The sequence below is a fragment of the Solanum verrucosum genome, unplaced genomic scaffold (assembly GCF_900185275.1).
Source record: "Solanum verrucosum unplaced genomic scaffold, falcon-dt-bn FXZP01000255.1, whole genome shotgun sequence".
In the NCBI taxonomy this organism is placed as follows: domain Eukaryota; kingdom Viridiplantae; phylum Streptophyta; class Magnoliopsida; order Solanales; family Solanaceae; genus Solanum; species Solanum verrucosum.
The window spans coordinates 1,358,056-1,370,235 of NW_026020006.1; the positions used below are offsets into that span (position 1 = coordinate 1,358,056).

At 34.3% G+C, this 12,180-nt stretch overlaps 1 protein-coding gene across 1 annotated transcript; it reads right to left on the minus strand.

Annotated features, from left to right (window-relative positions):
- Positions 1-951: 951 nt before the first annotated feature.
- LOC125819472 (pleiotropic drug resistance protein 2-like) lies at positions 952-8,406 on the minus strand. The gene is made up of 20 exons (XM_049498898.1): positions 7,978-8,406; positions 7,571-7,691; positions 7,391-7,479; positions 7,124-7,208; positions 6,750-7,040; positions 6,589-6,679; positions 5,462-6,362; positions 5,171-5,331; positions 4,682-4,785; positions 4,436-4,601; positions 4,230-4,352; positions 4,002-4,120; positions 3,587-3,919; positions 3,036-3,326; positions 2,873-2,956; positions 2,652-2,785; positions 2,351-2,578; positions 2,058-2,229; positions 1,706-1,960; positions 952-1,221 (listed from the first exon to the last, which is right to left on the minus strand). Exons 1-20 carry the CDS (start codon positions 8,331-8,333, stop codon positions 952-954), a joined length of 4,374 nt encoding a protein of 1,457 aa, XP_049354855.1. The 5' UTR covers positions 8,334-8,406.
- Positions 8,407-12,180: the final 3,774 nt, after the last annotated feature.

A 12,180-nucleotide genomic window follows, 5' to 3' on the forward strand; every position in this document is an offset into this window, starting at 1 on the left:
ACACATAAATGTTATCAAACTCGTGTTGGATCCTCCAAGAATGCACTACTTTTGGAGGATCTAACACGTACCTGGCAACATTTTTAAAGAATTCGAGCAATATAGATCATATATTTATTTAATTTTGATGTATAAATTTCTCTTCAACTCTTGTGATGTTAAATAAGTAGAATACACACATACAAGGTATCAAATGGGCGGGTTGTGTTACATTTGTATGGATTAATATCAGCATTCAACTTAAATACTTTTTTTTTTTCATTTGTTTGTTCTTGAATAATTTGTTTAGTTACCAAATCAAACTAATATAAGTTTTTTTTTTTCCTTTTATTTATCATAACTAAATCAAACTAAACTTTTTTTTTTTTTAAAAAAAACTTGTATTTCTATGTTTTGATAGGTTTGTTGACGAGTTTGATCCAAACTTTTAGATAGACTGACTTGAGCTATTTCCAAGTTTAGACGAGTTATATTTTCATAGGCTAAAATTTGATGAGAGGAATTGATAAATGCAAGTAAATTTGACGAGATGATCCAAACTTTTAACGGATGACATAGATGAGCATTTTCTCAAAGTTCGATGGCATATTTGAGTCTTTTCCCTTAAATAAATTACTAAAAAAAATGTAGAGTTCTACTTACTTAACATCACAAGAGTTCAAGAGAAAATCTCTTACAGAAGAAATTTATACGTCAAAATTAATATATCATATACATGACACAAAATGAACTATCTTGAGTAGCATGGAAGAAATAAATAGTATGATGATCTATGTTGCTCGGACTTTTTGAAAAATATCGTCATGTGCATGCCAGATCCTTCAAAAGTAGTGCATTTTGGAGGATTCGACACAAGTTAGACAACATTTTTGGAGAGTCTGAGCAACAATTGTTTTCTTTGCTTAGCTTTATGTACATTTTATGTGTACACTAAACTTTATCAAGTTCATTTTATCTCCTTTGGAAATTCAAGAACTTGATGCCATAGGCAAAAACAAAGCAGAACAGAACAACCCAAGCAACATGAGCAACAGCAACAACTCCCAAGAATTCATACTCAAATCCCAAATATTCTTTTAAAAACAGCTTTAGTGGTATTTCGCCAACGCCTGGTACCTCAATGTTATCGTCCTTATCACCTACCTGAGATGTTACAAGACCATATATTGTCCATGCTACTGGAGAGCCCCAGTAATACCATCTCCACCATATCGGAATTTGCTGCAAAAAAACAAATTTTTGACGTATCAGATGTTGAGATCTTTTTCCATGTTTTAAATTTCAGTTAGTTGTGTTTTGCTTCTTTTGATGTGATGATGATATTAGTTGAGCTTAAATGGAGTCGCAAAGATTCATATAGCTGACCTTAACTTATTTGGGACTGAGATGTTGTTCTGCTTCTCTAAAATGTGTATTTTTTCATACTATTTTTGAGATTTATAATCATCCTTATTTCTAAATTTGAGTTACAGGATATAGTATCGTTTCGTTTCAATGTTACTAATGACAAGAATTCTTACATTTATCGGTGTTTTAAGCCTGTTATAGGAGGTAACCTGTCTTATTTTTGGGGATACTAGTCCCACTTTTTATGGAAGGTTACTTGTAGCGTCTTTTGAGTGACCTTATAGTATAAAAATGCTTTGACTCGGTCAGTGTAGAGAAGTTAAACTCATTTCGATAGTGCAGAGATTATTGTACTTACCGTTCTAGGGATAAGGAAACCAGAGAACAAGTTCCAAAAGCTGAGGAAGAATGACATGACGATGAATGCAATTGGGTAGCTTGGAGTGAGTGCTACAAGCATCATTCCATACATTGTGAAGTAGATGAAGCACATGAAGACGAAGAAATAGAACCAACAGAATTTAACAGCTGTCCAGTGGAAACCAATCATTGTGTATAACAGGAGGCTGTAAATAAAAGTTTGGATCGCGACGTAGATAGTCTCTATGGCTACCTGCAGAAGGAAAAATGGAACATTAATCTCTTCCATGATGAAATATTAGTCCAAAATGAAACTTTCACAAGTTATGTTCTGTTAGTGATTCGTTTACCTGAGCGAATGCATAAGGCAGCGCGGAATACATCCCTGCTGCTCTTTCTCGATAAAAGACTGTTCTTTCTACTGCCACAACTGACTGGACAGCTGGAGTATTTGCTCCGCCAAGGAACACAACAGCAGCATACATAGCTCCAAGTATATTTAATAAATCTTGTAGTTTGTACCTGTTATCATGATGATCACATCAGGTTAAACGAGCAAGGATTGAGGCGTACTTAATTGATTCATTGATAAATCAGTGATGATAGAAGGAGAAATGAATTCTTCAGTAAGCTGATGACTTACATTTTGTTCCCTTTATCCCAGAAGATAATTCCGAATATGATTACAATCGTTGCTGTCATGAAAAACCGTGTGGCATTATATTGTGGATGCCTCCAATAGGACAAGTGTTGCTTCCAAAAGCAAACTTTGCACTGACTGATAAACGTTTGGGAGTATTTCGTAGGAAAATGAAGGTCTCGGGACCCTGGTGCTGGAACACTTAATTGTTTGATTAGTTCTTGATTCCTCCTGTGCAAGTTTGAGTTGTAAAACAGTACTTGAAATATAATCAAAAGGACTAGTTTATCAGTTCTAAAGTTACCTGTACAGATCAGATTTCGCGTAAATATCTGTAAAGTCCACATTAACTTGAGCCTCAACTGCTGGAGTGGTGATATCCAACATCCAAGTAGCTGGATTATATCCTTCTTTGATTGTAGGAACCCCCGGAACAGACTGAAAAAAAAAAACGGTTTTTGTTACTGATTTATCTATACAGTAATGCCGCGACACCTTGAAATTTTTGAATGAGATGATACTGACCTGAAAATATTCGATCAATAGGCGAGAATGATGCCCAAGAGGCCCTGCATAAATGACTTGTCCTCCTCTTTTCATTAACAACAGCTGCAAAGGTTATCGATCACATAAGAACAGTGGCATCAAAGAAAGAGTGTCATATAATTGCTAATGTTCCAATCATTACCTCATCAAAAGCTTCAAAGATATCTATGCTTGGCTGGTGTATAGTGCACACGACAGTTCGGCCTGTATCTACTGTATTTCTCACAGTTCGCATCACAATTGCTGCTGCTCTAGCATCAAGTCCTGATGTAGGTTCATCCATGAAAATAATAGATGGATTTGCTACTAGTTCTACAGCAATCGTCAGTCGCTTCCTTTGTTCAGTTGAGAGACCATCTACCCCTGGCAGGCCAACTAGAGAGTTCATGAGAGGATTCAACTCGACTAGTTCCATTACTACCTCGACGAAATTCTGAACAAAAACACCAAGCAAGTTAATCCTTCACCTTCTTTTCCATGAAAATTAACATGGCCTCAAGACAGATGAGATTGTCTATTCTGTATTGTGATGATTCATCATAATTGACTAGTTTTACGCTGGCTGTAAGCCTATCGTAACTCTCCTTTTTTATCCGGACTTGGGACCAAAATGCGAGCAAGGTTTAGAAACATATGCAGGAACAATAAATGAGGCTTTTGCGGACCAAGGGACGAGATGATAGGAGTAAATACCTTCCTAGTTTCCTTTTTGACATCCGGAGAGAGACGCAACCAAGCTGAATATATCAATGACTCATAGACAGTAACATGTGGAGAATGAATGTCATTCTGTTCACAATAACCACTTATCCGAGCAAAAGTTGATTGGTTTTTTGGATAACCAGAAATGATGATACTTCCGTCAGTATAGCCACCGGTTTTTCTTCCTGCTAAGACATCCATCAAAGTAGTCTTCCCAGCTCCACTTACACCAACTAAGGCTGTAAGAACTCCAGGCCTGAACGCGCCACTGACATTTCGTAACAATTGGAGACAAGTCTCTTCAATTCCTTTGGCTTTCATTTCCTGACAAGTCATACAACCAGATGATGAGTAAGAAATTAAGCATATCAGTATCAACACTTGGAACCCAGTGAATGTTTCTTACTGCTGGCATATCGACAGAGTAATTGACGTGGTTAAATGCAAGTGACAATGGCTGGAAAGGAAGCACCATTCCTCTTTTTTTGCCTACTCTTTTGTTATTCCTTACATCCATATCTATATCTGCAATGATCATTCAGTTTTCGCTTAATTTTACACGAGTATCTCTCTAAAGGAATCACATTTAGAAGTCTAAAGGCATGGAAAGTGGATATGTATATGCTTGTCAAACCTTCAAACGTTGCGGTGGTGGATGCTGAACTCTTCTCTGTTGATTCTTTGAGATTACGGTTTCCATGCTCGTTTTTCTTACTTTTGTCATCATCCATAGTAACAGATTTAGAATCAGCAGATGCTGCATTTTGTTTACAAGAATGGATCAGAGAACAAGAAATGAATTTCTGAAGTTATAAATAGAAGAGAGAATTTCTATCATACGGTTCATGTATGTCAGCGCCAAGATGAAACAGAAGTTGAAGAGAAATGAGAAGGCAAATAAGGCGATAACACATATCCAGAACATATACTCGTCTAAATACATGCTCCTCGACTTAAGAATAACCTTGCCTACTGTTTCCTCAGAGAAATATGTGTCATTGTTACTCTGAAAAGAAAAAGATAGGTAAGTAAAGATAATCAAAAGTTGATGGTAGTCATTGTTCGCGAATGAATCGTAGAGCTTACAGTACTCCATCTTTTGTCCAGAAACTCGTTGATGGCTATTGCATTCTGCGCATATGACATGGGAGACACATAGTAGCCCCATTTTATCCATGGTCCGAGGTCATCTACAACAATAAATAAGCAATGGCATTAAGATTATTGGATATTTATGTGAACGTCGATCTATTTTAGTATTCTAACTTCATTTTACAGATCCCTGATGTAAGAATTGACAATCTCCAACTCCCTCCGTTTCAATTTGTTTGTCCTACTTTCCTTTTTAGTCCGTTTCAAAAAGAATGTTTATCTTACTTTCCTTTTTAGTCCATTTCAAAAAGAATGTTTATGGCCACAAGATTAAAGTACATTTTGGTTCATTCTACATATCTTTAGTTTAAGACCACAAGACTCAAAAGTCTTCTTTACTTTCTTAAACTTCGTGTCAAGTCAAAACCTAACAAACAAATTGATACGGAGGGAGTATAAAGAAATTCCTCATAGAGAACTGACCTTTAGCAACAATGAAACCACCAAGTACAAAGACTATCAGTAGAGTGAAAGTGCCAATAGTGTTTGCAACTACTAGAGTCCTTCCAATTGCAGCAATAAAACGGAAGAGAGACAACGTCATCTGGTGCAGAGCGAAAAAAACTAAGAATTGGCGGAAAAACCTGAAAATTTTCCAAGGTGCAAATAATGTAAGATTGATCACTTTGAGCTAATTGTTCATTGTGTATTAAACATTTACATTGATCATAGATCATATTATTTGGTCTCTAGGAGTGAACGACGGGTACATACCTACTTTCAGCAGGAGCAAAACCGATGGTATAATACGTAAGGACAATCCATATCAATGATTCCATAAAGGAAAGGGGGATTCTTAAAAGCCAAATAGGGAGAGCGAAAGCCCAGGCAGGATAAAATAGAGAATCTCTTTGTTTAAAGAACACGGGAAGTCTGAAAAGGGTCAATGCAAGTTCTGCAGTACCGTTAAACATTACATTGATGAGGCTGAAAAACAATGCCCCGCAAAATTTGTTACCGTCTGCTATCTGTCCAACTTTCATTTCTGTCCTAGAGAATACTGTAAAGGCTATAATTGCCATGATAATAATCTGGAATGTCTTGAACATGTATAAGAACGAATTCCGCTTCATCAATAGCCATTCCCTTGAAAAACATGCCTTGAAGAGTTCCATGTTGGAGATACCATACTTTTCTGTGACAAGTGCAGCAGGATGGGCTTTACTTTTGTCATAAGCAACTCCTAGTTCATCGAAAAGTTCACGTCCAACATGGAAATTGCTAAAGTGTTCCGCGAATTCAGCTACTGTAATGAATCTGTAAGGCTGTTTTTTTCTGAACCAATACTGTTCTTGGTCCTTTAGAGAAGTAACCTCTTGGAGAAAGTCAGCAATTCCTTTCCTTTCTGGGCATTTAAATCCAACACTTTCGAAAAACTCAAGCACGATCTCATGTGGACCTTGGTAGACTATGCGTCCCTCTGATAGCAAAATAATGTCATCGAAAAGTTCAAAAGTTTCAGGTGCAGGTTGAAGAAGGGATATTATCATAGTCACATCCATTATATGGACCATCTGCCTCATGTATTTTACAATTTGAAATGTCGTAGCACTGTCAAGGCCCGTCGAGATTTCATCCATAAAGAAAACTTTAGCAGGACCAACCAACATTTCTCCTGTATTCAATAAAAAGTTCATACAAATGACATAAGAATGAAAGATAGACTAATGACACTCATTGCCATAACATTTATGTTGTTATAAAAGCATGTCATTAAGGGTAAACGGGAAATTTAAAGGCAAAGAGTTCCATCAAATTTAGAAAAATGCATTCTTTTCGGAACAGACTAAAAAGAAAAGAGTGTCATGTAAAATGGAACGGATGGAGCAATAGTCTAAAACCTGTCGTCAGCCGCTTCTTTTGTCCACCTGATATACCTCTTCTCATCTGATCACCTACCATTATATCAGCACAGGTATCCAGCCCAAGAATCTGCAGAACATCTCAACAATAAGATACCCCTTATCCGGTTCTTAGATGCACGGAATTATCAGGATCTAACCTTAAGAACATAGTCTGTGACTAGGCTTGATTCTTGGCCTGCAACTGCTGTAGCTTTCATAAATGCATCTATCTCAGGATCTGGTATGATTCCCAATTCCTTTTCGCGCCTTGACAGTTCTTTGAGGAGCTCATATCTTGTTCCAACTCCTAAACTACGTCCAGCAAAATCCAACGTCTCTCTGACTGTCATCTCTCCATGATGAAGATCATGCTGACTAATATAAGCACAAGTCCTTTGAGGGATAAAATCCGACAGTTCATGACCACAATAATTGATTTTTCCAGCAACCTAACCGATGAACAAATAGTTAGATATACATCATAGAATAAACACTTTATGCCGTCATTTCTCAAAGTCAAAGATTCACATACCCTTAGATCCTTGTCTGGCACTGCAGCAAGTGCCTTTAGCAGTGTAGTTTTCCCACCTCCTGGAGGCCCAAGAAGTAGTGTCATCCTATAAGATACAACAAGCACGATGTGCTTTTCTGAGACTCCGACGAAAAACACTTTTCAAATTAAACAGAATTTGGAAACTTCACCAAATAGACTATTTGACTAAAAGCAATTTTTAAAAATAAGCAGATCTTGGGAGCTTCGCCAAACAGACTATAGACGGAATGTGTTTATTGAACATACCTTGATGGTTTTACTATTCCACTTACATCACGAAGTATCTTGACGGCCCTTTTCTTCGAAGGGACAAGCTTGATTTTTTCAAGAGCCCCCTATGAAATTTGAACATAAAAAAGAAACTTGATTAGGACAAGTACCTTGCTGCACAGAGTGCTCACTATAATTGTTGAAAGGAAATAGTACCTCTACAAAGTTGATAGTAGCATTCCACAGAGTAGGCAGTGCTCTAGATCCAACATATGTATCTCCTTCGATGGAAAGATGCTCGAATCGAACTTCAATTTTTGGAATATCAATCCCAACCCTATATCATGCAAAAAAAAACATCAAAATATTCCTATTGATATACACATAATTTGTATAATTGGAACAACATCAAAGCACCAAAAAAAGATTATTGCACTCAAGGATGAAAACCATGGGACACAAGGTTCAAATCTTAACAACGACAAATATGTGATTTCGTGTCATCTGACTAAGCCTCAATGAACAAGTACTCAATAAAATAGTTGAGGTGTGCACAAACTGAACGTGACACCAATGAATCGAGAAAAAGAGACTGAAAATCAAGAAAGATTAAAGTGTTTTACCTATCAATCCTATCTCTTAGTCTAAGAAGAAACCTCTCATAATCTTCTTCAACAATCTTAAGTATACTTTCCATCAACTTCTTTTTATCTTTCAATCGAAGATTGGTAACATCGACTTCTTGATGAACAATCTTTCCATCATCCAATGTTTGCTTCAAAACATCTTTCCTCAGACCATCATCTGTTGAAAGTCTGTCCATTGCAGCCCATTTTAGCTCGTCTTCGTCATCATTTTCCCTCCCATTTCTTTGGAAAACATCCTCTCCAGGTACAGTAAAAACTTCCCTAACACTTGCTGATCCAAAACTCATTCTCAAAGACTTGGACAATTCATCTTTGCTTATAGTAGCTGACATTTTCTGTAAAAAAAAACTAGAAAAATTTCACCTTTTTCAAATCCCCTGCTGTCAATTCAAGATTTTATCAAACACCTTTTTTTCACAATTTAGAAACTCACACTAAATTAAAGATAGAATATTTTTCTTGTACATACATCAAGAAAGTTATTTACTTTCTTAATGCATGATTTCTAAAGTTCTTCACACACAAAAAAAACAGTCGTTTGATACATTGGTGTGTTACTAATATATCTCTTCTTTTCACTTAATTTTTTTTCGTCAATATATAATGATGAGATAACTAGTGCAACTTATAACGTTTTGTTCGTGTTCAATAAGTTTTATATTGTTGGGAAGACAACAAATAAAAAATGTAGCTGAGGAAACTCAGCTCAGTTAATACCCTTCGCGATCATGGACTGGAACCAATCAATCGCGGAAGTCAATGTGGTCACTGTCTAGTACTCCCTCTGTCCCTAATTAATTGACTCCGTAAAAGAGAAGGATGAAGGCAATGAATAGTACCCCTCGATTTCAATTTGTCTGTCTTACTTAGTTTTTCTTTTAGTCTGTTTGAAAAAGAATGTTGCTTTCTATATTTAGTAACTCTTTACATCCGACATCCTACATAGCATATCTAAGACATCTTATTCATTCTATCACAATTTTTTCGACTCATATTCTGTTTTTCATTTACTCTTCTTTAATTTCCTCCAGAGACTGGGTTACGAGTTCAACAGAAACCAATAATTTTGTCTCAAACTTTGTATTTGTGTTAAAAAGTCATTTCATGTGTAAATAATCTCTTCAGAACCCAATATATTACGGACTTACGGTTAAGAAGCGAGAACTTATGAGCTAAAATTTTGACTCCGTCATTGTCTTTTAACAATTATAAGAAGTCAGTAGAAACTAGAAAGATCAGAATTCAGAGGTGAAATATGAGGAATTTTTTTTAAGGACAAATAATCATAGTACAATGATTCAAAACAAAATTAAAAATTAAAAAAATACAATGAATGTATTCAATTTTTAGGTGAAAAATAGGGTCACTTATGACATTACCACATCACAATTTAATGTAAAAATTCAATAATTGGGCATGCATGGTCCCAATGTTCTTTTTTTTCATTGGTCTAACCAATTTTCAGTATTTCTTTTGGGCCTGATTAATTTGAATATGTATTGAGAATTTGTTTTATTATCGGGATAAAGCTATTCCTATAAAGAAAAAACTATTTTATTCTTAAAATTTAATTCTACATGTATATCTCTTAATTAAAAACTTGTGAAGACAATTACGAAATGAGGTGACATTTTGTTGTTTTAACTCTTCTAACGTCTATTAAGAAAAAACAATTAATATAAGATCTTGGAGATATTATAAAAATTGTAAACATTGTGCTATTAAATGTTTATTCAAAAAAGAAATATTTTTTTTATTTATGAATCAATCAAATGCGACAATACTTTATTATTAAAAAAAATCGAATTGAAATTGGAATGTGAAACTCGTTTAAAATAAGATAAATAAATGGATGTATACGGAGGAATGAGAACCAAAAAAGAAAAAGAAAAAAGAGGTAGAGAGGGGTAAATACACTAATTAATAAAAGATATTTAAAAAAAAACTTATTTTGCTTACTAAATCGAAAAAATTGAACCAAATCCAACAAAAGAGAATAAAATTTAAAATATTTTAATAATAATAATAAATAGATAGTAAATAAATTTTTGGGCTTTAACAATGTTGAAGCCTAACGCTGATATTTTAGGAGTAACTTTCACATATAGCAAACATAAAATTCATATTTGTATGCTATAGCAAAGTTTGCATAATTGCGCTCCATAGCAAACATAAATATGAATATTTCGCTATACATATACAAAAGAAAGCAGTTGTATAATCTGCTTTGGTATACATATACAAAAAGATCAATTGTATAAAGTGAGAGAGGCGAGTGAGCGAGCGAGATCTGGGAGAGGGGAGAGAGGGGAACGAAAATATATGTACATATACAATTTTCACGCATTTTATACATTTGCGTTTTTGTATAAAGTGAGAGAGGCGAGTGAGAGAGAGAGATCTGGGAGAGTGGCGAGCGAGATCTGGGAGAGGGGAGAGAGGGGAACGAAAATATATGTATATATACAATTTTCTCTCAATTTATACAAACAGAAATGCATTTTATACAATTTGCGTTTTTCGTATAAAGTGAGAGAGGCGAGTGAGAGAGCGAGATCTGGGAGAGTGGCGAGCGAGATTTGGGAGAGGGGAGAGAGGGGAACGAAAATATATGTATATATACAATTTTCTCTCGCTTTATACAAACACAAACACACTTTATATACTTGCGTTTGTATAAAAAACGAGAGAGGCGAGGGAGAGAACGAGAGTGGCGAGCGAGATTCACCAGGAGAGAGGTGAAATAGCAACAGTTTGCTATGAGGTACAATTAAATCAAATTATATTTATAGCATTTAATTTGAATTAATAATTTGCTACTATATACAATTTTCCCTTCCCATATTTTAATGGTTTTATGGTTGGGCCGATCCTATGATGACTATTGTTCAATGCCCATGTTTTTTTCCTGCTAGAAATTAAATAGCTAGCATTTTCAACCTTTTCCCTAAAGAACATAGCGGCATTGAATTAAAAAAAGGCATAAAAAATTGTTTGCTTATAAATATTTATATATTATTGATAAATTTCACTATAAAAAGAAATCGACTTTTGTTTTGTTTGATGTCTACTTGTTCTCATCTAAAAGTATATTAGGATGCAAATAATTCACATCCCTATCGATGTGGGAACTCAATGGTATATTTTACTTACACGTACTATTGTTGAATAGTTAAATAAATAGTTAATTAGTTGATTCTTTATCACTATAGTTAGTAGGAGAGAAAATTGAATTTAATTCTTTTAGTTGACTTTTTTATTAGACAGGCACTTATGGTTATTCCTTTAATTTTATTTCAAGCTAAATTTTGTTTTTTCATGTATATATTTTTTATTTATTACCTTATTATAACACATAGATCAAGTTTATTTTCTTTGATTTATGACTTTATATTTATCGAATAGTGTGGCTACTGGCCACTATTCATAATAATTGGTAATTAAGTCTCAGAAGTCTTAATTATTATATTTACAAATCATGAATAGCTAAGTTAATTTAATTTTTTTTCTTATTTAAGCTCGGTTTTTCTTTTTATCAATTATTTTGTCAAGTTGGTAAGACCATCATGGAGAACTCATGAAATTTCATTAGTCGAGCTTGTTATGTTAGCCAACTTTGACTCACTATCTCTGCTTCTTCAAACTAATTATTAGTCCCTCCTGAGTAGATATATATGGGACCTAGGCCTTAAATGTACTTGCCATAAACATAAATTAGTATTTCAAACCTATTGATAGATCTATTAAACTATTAAAAGTGTTGGTAAATACGTGTTAAAATTGCTAAAACCAATTTATAATTGAAGAATTCAATATGAATACGATAATATTTTTAGAAAGTTTGAGCAATATTCAATGACATTGCTTCATTGAATCCCGAAATGTAGGCAAATCTTTTATACATGAAATATATTAAATTATTCCTTTAAAACTACATTCCATGTTGAATTATTATAACTTTAAAAGTAAGACAAATTACCTATTATAACATGTAATTAATGTACAGTTGAAAAATAAAAAAATTGAATTAAAAAAAATCGAAAGATTAAAGTACCGTTACAATGTTTTTTTTTTTAGTTTTTAATTCTAAATACTGCATAATTTAATTTGGTTTTGGCTTTGAAAAATTAATTCAAGTTTAATTAAGAGGATTTGGAAAGAGTTGGCATATCCTAGAAG